Source organism: Mya arenaria, chromosome 14, assembly GCF_026914265.1.
Source record: "Mya arenaria isolate MELC-2E11 chromosome 14, ASM2691426v1".
In the NCBI taxonomy this organism is placed as follows: Eukaryota; Metazoa; Mollusca; class Bivalvia; order Myida; family Myidae; genus Mya; species Mya arenaria.
In genome coordinates this window covers 25,434,439-25,452,725 of record NC_069135.1, presented here as the reverse complement: position 1 = coordinate 25,452,725, position 18,287 = coordinate 25,434,439, and the positions used below count along the sequence as shown (strand labels likewise).

General features: G+C 35.1%; 1 protein-coding gene across 3 annotated transcripts in view; it reads left to right on the top strand.

Moving 5' to 3' along the window:
* Positions 1–18,287, top strand: part of LOC128217879 (plexin-A1-like) — a 111,838-nt gene that overhangs the window by 76,158 nt on the left and 17,393 nt on the right. For 2 of the 3 annotated variants that reach the window (XM_052925314.1, XM_052925315.1), the window contains exons 18-24: positions 2,171–2,347; positions 2,649–2,736; positions 3,221–3,499; positions 5,820–5,978; positions 8,614–8,731; positions 12,239–12,340; positions 17,456–17,604. In XM_052925314.1, coding sequence (XP_052781274.1) covers positions 2,171–2,347; positions 2,649–2,736; positions 3,221–3,499; positions 5,820–5,978; positions 8,614–8,731; positions 12,239–12,340; positions 17,456–17,604 — 1,072 coding nt within the window. The remainder of the gene's footprint in view (positions 1–2,170; positions 2,348–2,648; positions 2,737–3,220; positions 3,500–5,819; positions 5,979–8,613; positions 8,732–12,238; positions 12,341–17,455; positions 17,605–18,287) is intronic. The other variant, XM_052925316.1, reaches the window with a different exon arrangement.

Here is an 18,287-nt window from a genome sequence, read left to right as displayed (position 1 = left end):
TTGACTTGTTGACTTCACGCATCAACCAACTTCGACTATCGCCACCAGCGATTTTGCCAAATCTTTTTTAAGGTGTAACTTTTCAAAAGGCGGGCCCATATCTCGTTACGGTTCCATCAATCAGGACGGTTTAAACTTGTTTCACATCAACTGATCAATTATTGTTCATATCTTAACTCAGTTCAAGCCAGATAGCACATTTCACTATACAGTTATGTCTGTTGACTTGCCAAATAAATCCAAATTCACTTAGTCCTCTATGTATGGTCATTTCTTATCTAATATTTCCAGACTTGGTTACATTATTCTATTTTATTTTATTTTTGATAAACATACCGATTTCTGCAATAATGGCCCGTTCATTTCACATTTTGACCATATTCACTTTGTACATGACTATGCCAAAGGCCAGAAGAGCTTATGCGATGGTAAAGTGTACGTAGTATGTGCATTCGTGCGTCCATGCGTTCGTGCGTGCGTGTGTCTGTAAACAATTGCTTGTGAACACGATACAGTCTTCAGTTTTGATTGTATCTCGATGAAACTTGTTCAGTATCTAGATATCCATTAGAGCCCGGTTCCTTTCGAAAACCAGCCAGATCCGCCCATGCATGCCTAGCCCTGCATGGCCCTTGATAGTATAAAAAAATGCTATTGTGTAAACACTAGCTTGTGAACCTGATACAGTCTTCTGAGTTTTGATTGTGTCTCGACGAAATTTGTACAGTATTTAGATGTCCATTAGAACTCTATTCCTTTTGAAAACCATCCAGATCTGCCCATGTATGTCTTGAAAGTTTAAAAATGCTATTTTTAGCTAAGTTTATTTTTAGCCAAGTCAACATGAGCAAAGTCTATTTTTAGCTAAGTTGACATGTAAAGTCACAATTGCTTGTGAAGGTTTGTTCAAATTATGCCCCTGAGAGTTCTCTTTTCTTTGTATGGGATGGACCCCCCCCTTAAATTGGGAAATGTTAAAAACCTTTTTGTCTGAAAGAAACCACTATGCAGATCCATGCTATTTTGAACAAGGCTTTATTTAGTGGTCCACTACCATGGTTGTTTAAATTATGCCCCTTGTGTCAAAACTGGCACTGCCCTGGGTGTTTAAGAAATATTTTCAAAATCTTCTTGTTTCAAACCACAAGGCCCATACCTTTGACATTTGTTGTGGAGCATCATATGATGCAATTGAAAACATTTGAAATAATGCCCCTTGGGAAAAAGCTGGCCCCACCCCTTTTTACTTACCTTTTAATATTTAAAGCTACAGTAATGAAATTTTGACCATGTGAACAGTTTTGTAAACAAGCATTAATGTTGTCCTCGGATGTCCTTGACATTGAGCTTTGACCGACTTTTTTATTTTTAAAGCTACAGAAATGAAATTTTGACGATGAGTACAGTTTTGAAAGCAAATATTTTTACCTCAGATTACCTTTACTTGGCACATATTAAAATAGTTCATGCAACTAATCTGCTTACAACACTTTCTGTCCTCAGATGTTGAACGTGCAGCATTTTTAGCTAACCCAAACACAAAAAATGAACTATATATTTGTTGCCTATTACTCAAACGTACATCCTCTGGAATGAAAATGACCACAAGTGCCATGCCAGTAGAGCAAAGGCCCTTTTGGGCCTCTTGTTTATCTAGTCGCTATGAAGCAATGTCTATGGACCTACTTATATTGATGGGCCTTTAATTAGATGTGACCATCTCTAGAATAATAACTTTGTATGTTTTATTGACATTCATCTAGTTTAACATATCGCTTTTGTAACATCAGTCATAATGATAGAATGTGATCTAAGCACGCAACACTTATTCAATTGGCGATTTGTTGCCTAGCTGAGAGCCTCTTAAGAGGAGTTAACGAGCATATTTACAGTCAATAAATCGGATAGTTTGTCTTGTTACTTGAATTTGTATATGTTTAAAATCAGGATTAGGATAAATAACCGCCCAGAATCAGTTGAATAAGACGACGAAAAAATAACAACATTTTACGTTTTCTATATATTTGCATCTATGAGCAAAAATACGGAAATTGGTTACTCAATTTAAGTTAAATTCCATTCCGGTGCCTAGTGTGAGCCTAGGAGATTGTAATTTATCATTTAACGAAGATATCAGTTTCAAGTTATTTTTGTTTTTTGTCTGTTTCAGACTGAGTGGCCCAGATACACTTGTTTGCACCATGACAAAGACTGACAAAGAGCCTCCTGTCTTAGCGAGGAAATTATATCTGGTTGTTGACGATAAAGAATTCCATTTCGAGATTTATTATGAATTCAAAACAAATCCAACTGTAAAAGTTATCGATCCAGTTATAGGATTTATGAGGTATGTGTCATCTAATAGCATTGCTTGATATGTCAGTTATTTTCAGCAGATGATACTTAAAACAACCTCTTCCGAACCGCCTGGCAACTTGAACTAAATTTTACAGGATTGATCCTTCACTGGTCCTCTTTAAATATGACTAATGCTTAACCATTTATAGCTTGTGTTGAAATTTAGGTCATATTGTTGTTAGGCCTTCATGTTGACGTCAGTAGCTTGCGCAAATTGTTGGCACTTTGTCATTCTACCAAAGTTTCACTTGCATCATTATGAAAAAATATGATCCCAACATCCATTTCAGTGGTGGAACAATTATAACTGTTTCTGGTGATGACCTGAAAAATGGACATGACGCTTTTATAATTGCAAAATTTGATTTTGCAGAGACGGTAATTGTTTTATTATTTCACTTACATGTCCCCAGTCTACAATGTGTTTATAGCTCGTTTGAAAATGTCTAAGTATTGTCGAATATTTTGTGTAGTTTTTGGCGGCGTTGTTAGCATCGTCGTATGTTTTTTTAACTTTGACCATAATGCAAACGGTATTATTCATGGACTCACATTCATAACCGTACCCAAACTTAACGCTAGCTTCAATAATTATGTTTCCTTTCGAAGAAGTTGTGAAACATTGCTTTGCACATATACGTCCGTAGACCAAACCTTTTCCGATTTATAACTAGACATTCCTTGGACGAAAGGTTATCGAACTTTGAAGGGAGGTTGGTCATGGCCTAAAAAAGGTTCATATTGATTTTCAGTTCAGCAGGTCAATGTCACAGTTACCTTGAACACAAGAATATTGTCCTATCAATGAAAATAGTATGCTTGGATCTACTATCGCTTGCTTACTTTATCTTTATCTTTTCAGAAAGAAAAATGTGAGTTCGATAATAATTCCACAACAACTATGCACTGTCCCGTTCCAAAGGCACCTGAATCTGTGCTGCAAATGTTAAACAGTACCAATTCTGAAACAAAACGGCGAAGAAGGCGTGAAGCTTGCTCAGAGTGCTTGTCTGTGGAAATCGTAATCAAAATTGATGGAGTGGAAAAGACATTCAGCCTAACTTATTATCATGATCCGTCCTTTTCAAAATTTGATGGAACCAAACTATTTTCCTCTAAGGATCAGTATCTTACGATCGAGGTTTGAATTTGTTTTAACATTTACCAACACAGTCACAGTTAATATTGTAAAAAAAAACAATTGCTGTTATTTCTACACAGTCAAAAGTTATTTGAAGCAGAGAATTGAAATTGTACTGATACATAATGATATACACACAAGCTTTAAATGTGGTTAGCGTAATTAGTATGTATGAAAGGCGCGTGTATCAACAACTTATTTTAGAATCCTTAAACTGTGTTTGCATACTTGTCATGGTCGGTATTGATTCAGTGTGTGTATACCACGTGATAAATTGCATCATAAATGCTACGTCGGAAGGCAATTTTTTTGCTTCAAATGGAGACATTAAACGCAAATTACTTCACTATTTTTTAACCATTTTTAATGAAACATAGCACAGTCTACACTGCTTACGGAGCCCTGTCTTTGGTCTTCTACCAGAGTTTGATTAAGAGTGAAGTTTCTGAAAACACCTTTTCACAATACAGCCGTCTGACGGAGCACTGTCAAAACATTATTTTGGAAACAGTGTTTGATAAAACTAATCACCTTATGAATCTTAAAAGGAACACGGGACTCTTAAATTCTTATTTTAAGCAAAATGTCTTCTGACGTAGCATATATGACGTAATTTATCACGTGGTATACACACACTGTGATTGTTGGGTCAGAAATGAAAGTTCAAGGTCAGGGTGATCTTCATAAACGGATTCTGATCAATTGTTGTGAAATCTTCAAATACATTTGGTTTTGGTTCAATAGATGAAATATCATGTTAGCCTTTGTCGAGAAATACTTTCCAATCAATAAATTCTGAAAAAAATAATATTTGGTAGTCTTCATACACTTTATGCACATTCTTAAATTTTATTTGTTTTTTTTTTCAATAAAAAACTTTGAGCATACGGTCCTCAAATGAAGCTAAAGAGTCTTGAATATAACCTGTATGATATCCATTTTAATTCTGACATTAAGCGCAAACTATTAAAGTCATAATTAAGTTTTGTTTGACAACACTGGACACGCCTACGTCTAGTGGAATCGCAGTAAATTCACAGATTACTAAGATGAGCTATTTTGTCGAGACTCGTGAAGTTGTATTTCAAGGTACCATAACAGTATCATCAAAGACAAATGGTAATTTTATGTTTTGCTTTTTTTTTCTTCGACCTTATTACACGATAATATCACCTCAGCTAAGACACTCTTGCTAAAAATACGGCATTTCCTACTTAAAGCACAAATTAGAGCACAAATCAATAAATTTGCCATATACATCTACTTATAGTCAAAATTTGTTGTATTGCCTTCCATTAATATATCATAATAGCCTCTTTACAGTAAGGTTTTCTTTTTGATTTGTTCAATCTTCCCTGCAATCTATGTAAAGGAATCAGAATCCAAAATAGAAATGCTGATGTATATATCTGATATATGCAGTAACACACATTTGAAGACTATTATTGGCGTTCTACCTTAAACATCTTAGGAAACCTTACTATTTTAGACCAAGTGTAATGAACTTCAAAGAACTATTGCCAACAACAAACACGAATGTACTTGTTTGGTTATGTTAAAGCTGCACTCTCACAGATTTACCATTTTTACAACTTTTTTTTAATTTTTTGTCTTAGAAAGAGCAATTTTTTGTGTTAATATCTGCAAACCAATGATATAAAATCGCTGACAAAAGATCAGATCATAGATTTTCATACTTCCGTTCGAAAATTAATGTTTTATGGCTTAAACCGTTACTGTAATTTTTATGTAAAATTAAATTAATTAAATTAATGTTTTATGGCTTAAACCGTAACTGTAATTTACATAAGTATTTTTTTGTCAGCACTCTTATATTACTGGTTTCCATGCATTTTCGCAAAAAATGACTCGTTCCAAGATAAAAAATAAAAATGTTGTCAAAACGTTCACTCTGTGAGAGTGCAGCTTTAATATATACATAAAGCTGAAAGTATGCGTTTGAATAATGTAAATAATGTATCGTAGGTATAAACGATAACGGTCATGTTTGTGTTTGATGCACTGCACTTAATACAAGTCCATCCTCATTTGTGTTAAACACAGTCATCGAAATTAAGATTTTCTAGAACAAGCCCGAGTACTATAAGTTAAATAATAATGCGATTTAAATCTGGCCAAAACATTTCCTAAGGCGTCAATGTGAGTCATTGCATGAAAAAGTGTAGCTTTACATTAGCACATCCTTAATTCTTATAACAATATGCGATTTGTCTTTTACCGTCGAAAAATTGAAATAATAAACAATAAATATTTTCAATTAGAATAAGTGCAGAAAATAACACCGTTGCTTTTATTGCAGGGCAATGATTTAAATCTTGTTGCTGGCACAAGTGACTACAAAATAACCATTGGCATAGAAGATTGTAAAATGATAGAGGTGAACAAGAATTACATGACCTGTGCTGCACCACGCAACCAGCCCAAGGCATCCCAGCCTGGTCAGCTACCGGAGGTTAATGTAAGCATAATTGTTTGCCTATCCTTTTTACAACTACCAGAGTTGTGTTGCACAGTGAATACATCCACAGGGCTCTGAGACCTGGGACCTGTTTCATTAAAGTTTATTGATTGTCAATATTGTCCATATTTCGCACCGTTGAACAGCTTGTCACGTGGACTAATGTACACACTATTGCCTACAAGGGAGATCTGATGACGATCGATTAGAATGTGTATTGTGATTAATCCTATATGTCGGCCAATAGTAATCATTCTGTCTGTCTGTCTATAAAATTGTTGAAAAACTCTAATGACAATAGGGTTTAGGACTTTTTGTTTACTTTTCCCAATGGAAACCTTATGTGAGGAACATATAAGTCTTGTTTGTTTTGCAAAGGGGAAGGTCAGACTTAGAGATCAATATCATACAATAATATTTTCATGGCAAAAATTATTGTATTAGCCATAACCTTTTAACCATTGAAGTGAATTCAATTAAACTTCACAAAACTGTAGAGCACCACGCGTAGTTCTGGAGCGCATTTAATACGGGTCCTTATCTCAATGGTGAAGATCACATACAGAAATCAGTATTATACGATAGCAATGATAAAGCACTCACTTGTGTATCTGAGCCATAACGTTTTAACTTTTAGTTGGGATTACATTTTACTTCACAGAATTGTAGATCACCATATGAAAGTGAGTTGTGCATGATATTTGTCTTGTTATCTCAAAGGTTAAGGTCACATTTGGAGGTTAACATTCACCAGTACTTGTCACAACCATACAGCTATGTCTGATAATTCAACTTCAATCAAATTAAAAGATTGTACACCACCTTTGAAAGGAAAGCTGAGCAGTTAAATGGGATTTTAATCAAGGGTGTTATTTAATATATTTTTTTAATATTTTTTAATCTTATTTACAATCCGACAAGACGCAGTCGGGGGCATGTTTCTGTGAATGCGTTATTCTATGTAAGTGTCTGGAAATTTGCTGGGTTTCTTAAACTTCATCGAGTATACTAATTAAGGATTAAAATTCGACATGTTGCATTTTATCGGGGTATGGTATGCAATGGGGCTGTTCAAAATGGGTGGAGTCCGAAGGACTCCACCAACATATTGAACTGCGCCATTGCATACCATACCCCGATAAAATGCAACATGTCGAATTTTAATACTTATATTTACATTCATTTAAATTTACATTTCTTACATTCCTACATTGATTATTCAAGAGCATTTTCTCTTTTCTTTCTCTCGTTGTTCTCAACGGTGGGTAAATTAGAACAGCTATCGTAACCTAATTGTATACGACAATGAATGCACAGATAAAATAGTTCCTTATTTATATGTTTATTTTCTATCTTTTCAAGGTCAAGAATATTATGAATACGTATTTTTGCATACAATGTGTGTTTTCGGTCCGTTATAGTGGTGTATTAAAACGCAAAAACCCGGGCGTTATCGGTAGAAAACGGTCATTATTCAGTAAATTCACGTGCCGTTTATGCCCGGTTTTTTGTTTTACATATGCGCTTTAAGGGCCCGCATCATAACAATGAAGGCTGAGCGACCTGGTTTCTGACCGAAAGTTGGTCAACGATGCAAACTTTTGCACAAAAACATATTTTAGAATATATAATGTAGCTGCATACAAATACCAAAACAGGAAATAAACCACAAAAGTCATATAACTTACATATTTTCTGCTGAGTTGTCTTTTCCTGGCAAGCTGATGTGTTTACCAAATAGTTTTTTTCTGCAGTTGTTTTGACTATTAAAAGCACTAAATTATGTCTAAAACTCCTCCGAACTTTAAGTTATTTCTGTCGATTTTATTCAGAACATACGACTTATATGGACATGATTCCACTATGTCGTATGCAATGAACAAAGAAATTTCAAATATTTTTTCTCTGATGCTGAAGATGCTGTACATTTTATCAAGAACATGTTTACAAAATTTTCAGGCTTACATTAGTTATCAAAACAAATAATGGTTAAAGTAGGACTGAATAGGTAATTAATTGATTACCCACTAGGTATTGTGTGTAAATAATCCCAGTAATCCAGTCACTTTTCGAAAAACAACACTTTCAAAACGAATGAACACTGCAAAAAATGGCGTCGAAACAAAATGTAGCTGCCGAGTTATGTTGCGGCCCGAATCGAGCTTAATGTAAAACTTTTTCAATGACATCACTCATTACGTCATACAAGCACCCGTTATAGAGGTTATTTTGAACTAACTGTTTTTGCATTTTCGTGACATTTAACAGCATTTTTAAACACAAACGTTTCTTCAACTTTCCATCCATCATGAAATTATCTACCTTAAAATCAATCAAATAATCGTTGCTTATTTTGTTTTAACTGCTTTACTGCAGATTTCAGTTTTGCATGTTGCCAATAATTGTACTACGATTTCATTAAAAAAATAGTTCCGTAGTAAATATGCCCCGCCCCTTGGTATTATTGCGCCCAATGACAGGACAGAAGTATCGATCAAACGCACGTGATATCGATGGGAAATGCCATTGCACTTTATACAGAAATAAAGTGCAATTGATAAACAACAACCATCGTTAAGGAATGAAGTGTGAATGTAAATAATACTATTTATTTTATTATATTTCCTACGTATAGGTAAAAGTTGGAAACATCCATACGACTTTAGGATACATCCAATACCAACAAGAGCTGAACATCATTCTAATCATTGCCGGAGCATCAGGTGGAGCAGCGGTGTTTCTTCTTGTGATGGGTAAGAATATATAATTATAGATCTGCTTGTGTTAAGTTTTAATTTCTGTAATTATATGTTGATTAAAGCTTTGCTGTTTGCCCCTAAACAATTAAGGTTAGGTTTTTCCATATCATGGGAGTTGTCATTGTCATTTCAAAACTTAGTGTATGTGTTCATGTGTTTAAATTGACGAAATCATATATGCTTGCACAAAGTACAATCTCTCTGGCAAAAATACTTGCCCAGTTATGCCCATTGGTTACCAGAAATCATTGATAAATGGACAGTCACTGGCATGCATTTCCGGTGCATTTTGTTTTTAGCTCTACTGGCCAAAGGCCAGAAGAGATTATGCGATGGTAATGTGTACTTAGTATGTGCATCCTTGTGTCCGTGCGTCTGTAAACAATTGCTTGTGAACACGATACAGTCTTCAGTTTTGATTGTATCTCGATGGAATTTGTACAGTATTTAGATATTCATTAGTACTCGGTTCCTTTTGAAAACCAGCCAGATCTGCCCATGCATGCCTGGATTATGGGTCTTGAAAGTATAAAAAATGCTTTTTTAAGCTAAGTCTATTTTTTATCCAAGTCTACATGAACGAGGTCTATTTTTAGCCAATTTTACATGTAAAGTCACAATCGCTTGTGAAGGTTTGTTCAAGTTATGCCCCTGGGGTCATTACCGCCCCCCCCCCCCACGGAGATTGTCCCACAAGGGACCAGTGCGGCAAATGCAAACAACCTCGGCGACGTTGGCGGAGGCCCAGAAAAGAGTTCTCTTTTCTTTGTAAGGGACGCCCCCCCCCCCCCTAAAATTGGGAAATGTTAAAAACCTTTTTGTCTGAAACCACTATGCAAATCCTTGCTATTTTGAACAAGGCTTTATTTAGTGGTCCACTACCATGGTTGTTCAAATTATGCCACTTGGGTCAAAACTGGCACTGCCCTGGGTGTCACTATTTTCCTAGAGACTTATTTAAGGAATATTTTCAAAATCTTCTTGTTTCAAACCACAAGGCCCATACCTTTGACATTTGTTGTGGAGCATCATATGAGGCAATTGAAAACATTTGAAATAATGCCCCTTGGGCAAAAGCTGGCCCCACCCCTTTTGACTTACTTATTCATTTTTAAAGCTGCAGTAATGAAATTTTGACCATGTGAACAGTTTTGCAAACAAGCATTAATGTTTTCCTTGGATGTCCTTGACTTTGACCAACTTTTTATTTTTAAAGCTACAGAAATGAAATTTTGACGATGAGTACAGTTTTGAAAGCAAATATTTTTTACCCTCAGATTACCTTTACTTGGCACATATTAAAATAGTTCATGCAACTAATCTGCTAACAACTCTTCCTGTCCTCAGATTTTGAACGTGCAGCGTTTTCAGCTAACCCAAACACTAAAAGTGAACTATATATTTGTTGCCTATTACTCAAACGTAGATGCTCTGGATTGAAAATGACCACAAGAGCCATGCCAGTAGAACATAGGCCCTTTTGGGCCTCTTGTTAAATTAACTTAAGGAAATACTCCTTAGGTGTCCCTATAAAAGTCCTCCATCCTATGTTGATTTATAAAAACATAGCCGCCAGGGGCGGGACTACTTTCCAACTTAAGTATATTTAGAAAATTCTTTTCAGAAACTATTGGCCCGATTTCAAAAATATTTAATAAACTTTTTCCTAAGGTGACCCTTTGTCAAATACCTTCACCCAATGATTCATTAAGAAAACCTGGGTGTCAGAGGCGAGGCTAGTTTTCACTTTTTATCTATATGGAAAATGATTTTTTATTGGATGACACTCTTATATTATTTTTTTTAAATGTTTTAAATTTTTTTTTTATTATTTAACAATCATTGACGCTATTAACTTAAAGCTACATGAACCTTATTTACAGAACTAAAATTCTCTTTTGTGACAAGTCATATAACTCCAACTTAAATATTGTAAGAGTAATGGGCATGTGTTACTTTTTAAACAATACATACTTTGCATACGCATATTTATAAAACGGCACATACTTGTCCAATGACTACCAAATTTGGTCAGAATGTGTATTGGCTAAAACCTCGGACGAGTTTGATAATTAGCCTTATAGCTGTAGTCACCCTTATTGCCCTTCCATTATAAAAATGTCAAGAGCACCATTACAGTTATTTCAAATTGTATAACATTGTGGAAGTTGGAAAGGTATTTTGAATTAATGGTAACTTACCGAAAAATCATTTAAAAGGAATCGACCAAAAAATATTTATCTTAACCATGATACGTCTTCGGAATGGATTATTATCGATTTGTGTTGTTGATTCTGCATTGCCATGGCCATAATTTAAAGGGCACAGTACACAAATGAAAATCTGTGTTTCTACCTGATGACCTGTTGAACTGATTCCAGTAACATCTTTGTGATTGCGTTATTATCCCCCGCCGATCTTCCGTCCGTCTGTTCGTCCATCCGGTATCATATCTTGGTAGGCATTGATCAGAAAATATTCAAACTTTGTCAGAATGTTCCACTTTATCAAATCTCGACCACTAATAAAAGTGGGTCACATGGGGTCAAAAACTAGGTCACTTAAATTCAAATCTTAGAAAAACCTTTGGAACATACTAGAGGCATTATACATGGTCAAATAGTTATGAAACTTAATCAGAATGTTTTACTTGATGAACTCTTGGTCGTAAATAAAACTGGATCACATATGATTGAAAATTAGGTCAAATCCGCGAAAAATCTTTTGAACGTACTAGAGGCATTATACATGGTCAAATATTCATAAAACTTAATCAGATTGTTTTCCGTGATGAAATCTTTGACTTATTTAAAATTAAGTCACATATAAATTAGGTCACAAAGTCAAATCTTTTTCATTTTTTTCTGTCCGGAATGGTAATAATTGGTTGGATTATGTTCAAACTTGGTCATGATGTACCCCTTGATTAAATATGGACAGCTTGTAATGGAAGTGGGGCACATGGGGTCAAAAACTAGGTCACTAGGTCAAATCTTAGAAAAATATTTGAAACACATTAAAGGCATTATGTATGGTCTAATATTCATGAAACTTGATCGGAATGTATGCCTTGATGAAATCTTAGATTAGTTTGGAACTGGGTAACATGAAGTCATAAACTAGGTTTCTTGGTCAATTCTAAATGCTACATTATATACAATATTTTTTTTTATTTCAAACAGTTGCAATCAAACTCAAACTCATATATATATCCCCCGATATATATATATATATATATCACCAACAATTGATTTCCATTCCTTGACTTATCCCAATCAGGTGGGGGATATCAATTTAACAAATTTGCTTGTTTGTGTTTTTGTTCCATTGCTAGCATTCTTTGATTTACTCTTACAGTGAAAGCATTCTTTGTCTGTTTCCTTGCAGTGATATCATTTTGTTTGATACTTTCAGTGAAAACATTCCTTGACTTGTATATCAAGTGATAGCATTCTTTCACTGATATTACAGTGAAAGCATTCTTTGGCCGTTTATTTGCAGTGATCTTTGTCTGCAAGTATCGAAAGGTGGGGTCAAAAGCTAAAGCATTGGAAAAACAACTCAACAACCTTGAACTGGAAATCAAACATGTGGCAAAAGAAGGTCAGTAGATTTGCTCAGGCTAAGGAAATATGATAACGAATGTTTTATGCTTTTAATTAAAAAAAAATATGCTTGAAGTGATTAAATGATATGATGATCAGATCTCACATTGATCAGCTAATCTATATGACAACTTGTATTGTCTAGAGATTTAAGGTAGTGGGGTACGTTGCTCAACCAATTTTCGACGTTAAAAATAAATATTTTCTAAATGTACTTAAAATTGGTAAGCATAAAGTGCTAAGCTTCCTTTAATCATTTATGCGAAATAAAATACCTTTCCGGTGAAGGTTAGTGCAAAAACCGGCTATCTTATATGGCACCGTAATTTCTTTAATTTCATTTTCATATTTGCACACACAAGAAAGATAAATTAGAAATATCAGAAAAACTCGCATTTTTAATATTCATTTTCTTCGTTTTTTAACGTACCCTTGCTGTCTTCAACGTCAAAATAAGTGTTTAAGATGATGGCGGTCCCCATGGCTATTTTTTGATATGTTATAGCCAAATGTTCAAACTTTCAAAATGTAAAATAAAAAATAATTAATTTTTGCAATATTAACCTTCACAATATAAACAACACGTAATTTCAAAGTAAACGACTGACGTCGACGTCATTGGTTATAATGAACTAACTAGCATATTTAATAACGTTAAACGTCTATATACTGACTGCTACTACTACTACTAATAATAATAATGATAATAATTATAATGCTGGTAATAATAATGCTAATAATAATAATAATAATAATAATAATAATAATAATAATAATAATAATAATAATAATAATAGAAATAATATCGATAATAATGCTTATAATAATGCTTATAATAATGCTAATAAAAATACCCTTGAGGCATCCCGATAGGGCGCATGGTGCACGTACGTTTGTCAATCCAACGCTCGTCTACTTTTACCATATATGAAAGGGCGAAATTGTTAAGAGATCCATTCGCTAGATTTATTAATGTATAGTTATACACTAATTAACAGGGATAGGTTACACATGTGAATATCACGGGATTTAAAATACTATAGGGAATACCCTTATTTGTAAGGGACGTATATGTACCATGTGTATGTGTTGATTGAACTTTATAAACGTATCTACCTTTAGCTCGATACGACGCCTTTTCTGTTTTTCAATCCTGTATTGTGTGGCGTTAAACTGGCGTTTCTAACTCCTGGCAACGTTTCGTTTTGATATGTCCTGGTGATAGACTGTGGGCATTGTTCACCTGAAAGCCATTCATCATCATCATCATCATCATCATCATCGTCTTTGTCGTCATCGTCGTCGTCGTCATTATCATCATCATCGTCATTGTATAGGATATAGAAATATTTGTTTACATTTGTTTTATAAATATGTAGAAGTTGTCCGGTTAGCCCAGTGGTTAGCGCACTCGCTTCTCACCAAGGCGACCCGGGTTCGATTCCCGGCCTGGGCGCATGTGAGTTTGGTTAGTGGTCACCAAGCCGGACAAGTGGATTTTCTCCGGGTACTCCGGTTTCCCCCACAACACAAGACCACACTCTCGCGCAACATCGTGCCAACGAAAGTGACTTAGTATAAGCTATCATAGCTTCCTTCAAAATCGTTGTGAAATATATAATGGTTGAAGTAAATATGTATAAGTATAAGGTCGTAGACACAAACAAACCTTTAATATATAAGCGTGTCCTTCATTCTTTTGTGCTACTGCCGCCGAAACACAAATATCAAGGCTCTCAGACTCAGAGTAATGGGATCCTTTAGGCGCTTTTCTTGATATCATCATGTTAATGTTCTCGTTTGGATTCGTTGTTGAAAGTGTTGCCAGCTTTTCCGTCATTTTTGCGCTGGTGTAGGGATCTATCACCTTTTCAATGTCCTCTCTTACGGCCTGATCCGTGAGGTTTTTCCCGCGCGGCAAGCTCGAATGACGGTAATTTGCGTCCACAGCACGGCACCACTTCTGGTCACAGCCGCCATGTCCCCCGTAGCTGTGTGGAACAATGGCGGTAAGGTTTCTCTTTATGCCGGCTGGATCACCTTGGTTTTGGGATACAGCGTAAGAAAAGCACTTCTTTACAAATGAAATGGTTTCATTGCCTATTTTTTTGTTTTTTATTTTACTTTGTAAAGGCAGTTGGTCATGTTTTTCACGACATGGTTTTTATCACTGTTTTTTCGAAGGGACGGGAAAAGGCATCGTTTCACTCTAGCATACGTTGACGTGTCGTCGTCCATTGTTAATGCATTCACCTCGAGGCCTTTTCTTTTCAAATCCTGAAGGCATTTCAATGTCAGGAAAGGCTCCATTGCTTTTGAAGAGCCCGTCCAGTTCTTCCCGTATTTGTGCTTAGTTGCTGGAACTTTTCTTCTGATTGCATTCTTGCAAAATCTACAATTGTTTTTAGCAACGCCAAAGCTCAAACATTTCTTTGAAGATTTGCCGACAATTGTCACGTGCCCTGATGAAAAGAAGAATATATGCATTAAAGACGTTTACAGAAGTGTATGAATTCAATAATTCGATTCATCAAAATATATTTAAGAATGAATTTGTACTTATACAAATATTTTGCAAAGTATCAAAATATGGACACTCAAGATGATATAACTTTTCGGTTTACATCTTTATAATTATGGGGGACAGACATGCATGTGCATTACAAAGCAGGGGCGGTTCCTTGATTCGACGTTAGAGGGGGCGTAAGTTAGGAAGCATAAACTTTCTACTTGTGTCTCTCCATCAGAAGCGAAAAAAAATGGTTTAACGATTTAGCTGGAGTGGATACGTCCCTGAATTTTTTTACAATATCTAGTCCGAAATACTGCATTTTGGGCGTACTGTTACTTTGTTCCTTCTATATATTCTATATATTGTAATAAAAGTAAACTCGGACGATTGGGGTGTCCTCCCCCCCCCCCTCCCCACCAGGGATATGCTAGTGCAGGGTGTTTTCCATAACTCATTTTGAAGAGCACACTGCGCTTGTTGCAAGCTTTCTGAAAGAAATGTAACTGGAATCCTATTTACCGGACAAAGCTGTTGTTACTGTGACCAGTTCCTCGTTTCTGCCAGCCGCCAGCCGCCGAAACCTCTACCCACTGTTCATCTGTTTACCTACAATTCAATTATTTTCAACATTTAAGTACAATAAGAAAGATACTATAGAAGCATTTCCTTGTATAACTAAGCTTCTAGTTCAATAATATCCGTCATTGGAATGCGTTTACTTGAATTAAGTACAGTTATGTTTTATTCCATAACTTTATAATAGTTCATTTGTAATGTATGACTAGTTACTCAGAATTTCGAATTTCTTCTTCCACTGCACGTGAACATGACTGGGCGGCAACTGCCTCAATGCTCTCGCCGATTTAACGCTCCCTGTTCTTGAGTGTCTTCTTATTAACAAAGGGGAGGTTCATGTAGACAAGAATATTATTCATTTGTTGTTCCCCAACGCCTGCGTTAATCATGGCTGAAAGAATCGAAGCATTTCAAAACATATATACAACCTGTTTGGCGTTAATTAGGGATTTTTGAGAGGTAACATTCATTAAAATAATAGTAATATTTATGCATACTGAAAACTGCAGCAAACTATTACTCTTTAGATTTGTAATTTTCGAAATAAATATTTACCTGCAGCTAACTTTGTATTTACATCAAAGCATCGAGTCCCGGTTTTGTGCTCACTAGCCTTGTGTCGTTTTCCAGTCGGCACTGTGTTGTCAGCCAGACATGACATGCATTTTATATGAAGAATACTCCCAAGACCGTAATTAGTTTCTGATGTTTTGTTCGTAAGCGACAACTGTCCCGCGCACTTGCAGCATTTTTTCAAGCCGTCTATTAAAATCTTTAATTCAACAACTCGTCTTCCTTCCAAGTTACACTCGCCTATCTTACGAATCTGTACGAGGTTCTGCATCCGTTTCTTGGTGTTTTCTTTAGTAAACTTTCCATTTTTCTTGCGAATAATCATGTCTTCTGCTTAATTGCATCGATCTTCTGCATTTGTATTGTATATGATGTTGTTTCCGGTTTTATTGAGCACGTGCACGGTTTCGACAAAAACGAGCACTTGCTAACACAGATTGCACTTATCGGCCTTTTGATCAGAAGGTCCTGGGTTTAATCCCCACTCGGAGCATCATTTGATGAGAGTACTGGTTATCATCCAGGAATGTTAAATGGTTATGATTTTATGTATATGATATAGATCTTAATAAAGTTATGTAACATTCTTATGTATAGGTGATGATCGCAAATTATAATAAATCTTACCTTTACCAAAACGCATGCACGTGTATGTGCATAATCGCTATCATTCATGCAACATATAAATTTAATCAATCATTAATGCAAACCTATCAAAAACATTTTGTTTTAGAAAATCATATTTCCGTTGCATTGGCAAAATGCTATTTTAACATTTTTTTTGCATTCAATTTTCAAAATATCAAGATTTAACGCCAGCATTACAACAACGTACATCAAAACAACGTTTACGTCAGCAATGTTAAAACAAACGTTTCTGAACGCATTGTTTTAAATTGGTTGCTTATTTAGCCCGAAAACACATATATTTTATTACATAACACGAAAGACTGAATATCAGGCTATTAAATGATAGAAAAAAATATAGGAAGTGCCGTGCATTTAAGGAAGTTATTTTCACTTCAATGCCAGCCGTTGAACGTAAATATACGTGCACAATTATCTAATGAAACTTAGCTTATCTCCTGCAAATTAAACAATATGCACATTTGTTGAAAATGCATATTGTATTAGTTATATAACTGTATTAAGGCATCTTTACAGCAATTTCCATAAATTTATAAACACAAACGGCTGATCAGTAACGCAAAACGTATCAAAAACGTAAAAAGGGGTATCGTGGTAGATAGCGTCTATTTGCACTTACCGACAACGCCGACATAAGTCATTTTGGCAAAAATGAGGAAAACATGCCTGACACATCATTCTAGCCAAATTTCAAAGAATTTGAAAGATATTTTATTTTGAACGTCAATTTTGACGGAGCAACTTACCCCACCACCTTAACTGTTTAAAGTAATTGTTCGTTTGTCATTCACTAACCCTTTTCAGAGTTCCTTGACATGCAGACGTCCATGTCAACAGTTAATCGTAACCTCATTGAGCAGGGATTCCCCTACCACTCGTATCAACAGTACGCGTGTAATGCCATGTTCGCTACCGACTATCTGATGTCAGATCCTGTAGTAAGTAGTTACAAGGTACGCATGCTTTCTAACCCTTTCTCACCTTGTATATCGAACACTGTATTACCTGTACAACATTTAATGCATATAAAAAACAAAGGCCCAATAGTTAAAAAAAATTGTTAGAAAACTTAAGCTGATACATTAACCCTGTAACATGATTTTTTTAACAAACTGGCATATGGCTCTTAGCAATACTAATGATTGGTATGATACTTAAATTGGATCACGGCGAAACATTATTATCATCTCCTGCCGCCGTATTTATATATTTTTTTTCTTATTTTCTTCTATATCTTTTTGTTTATAAAGTTGCTTTTATTTATAATCTTAACACATTGAAATGTTTTTCAGAATTTTATTTTTTATTTTACATTTGATGACATCCAAGTATTGGCCAATGTGCTTTTAAACATTGATGGTAATATAGCAATATTTTGTACAGGTAATGCTCAAAGTAACCACTTCCTTATGTTATGGTTCATACAGCAATATGTATTGTTTTTTGAATGTTTCAAAGATGTCAATAGTTATAGTTATATACAATAAAAGAAATGATATTATATGAGCAAATGCATTGCTAAACTGTTTATGCTCAATTTCAATAGCATGTTGGTTCCATGAATCAATTATTGACACAAGCAATGGTATGGTATAGTTGTATTGTCTTTGTTTTGTACTGACTTATAAAGCCTCTT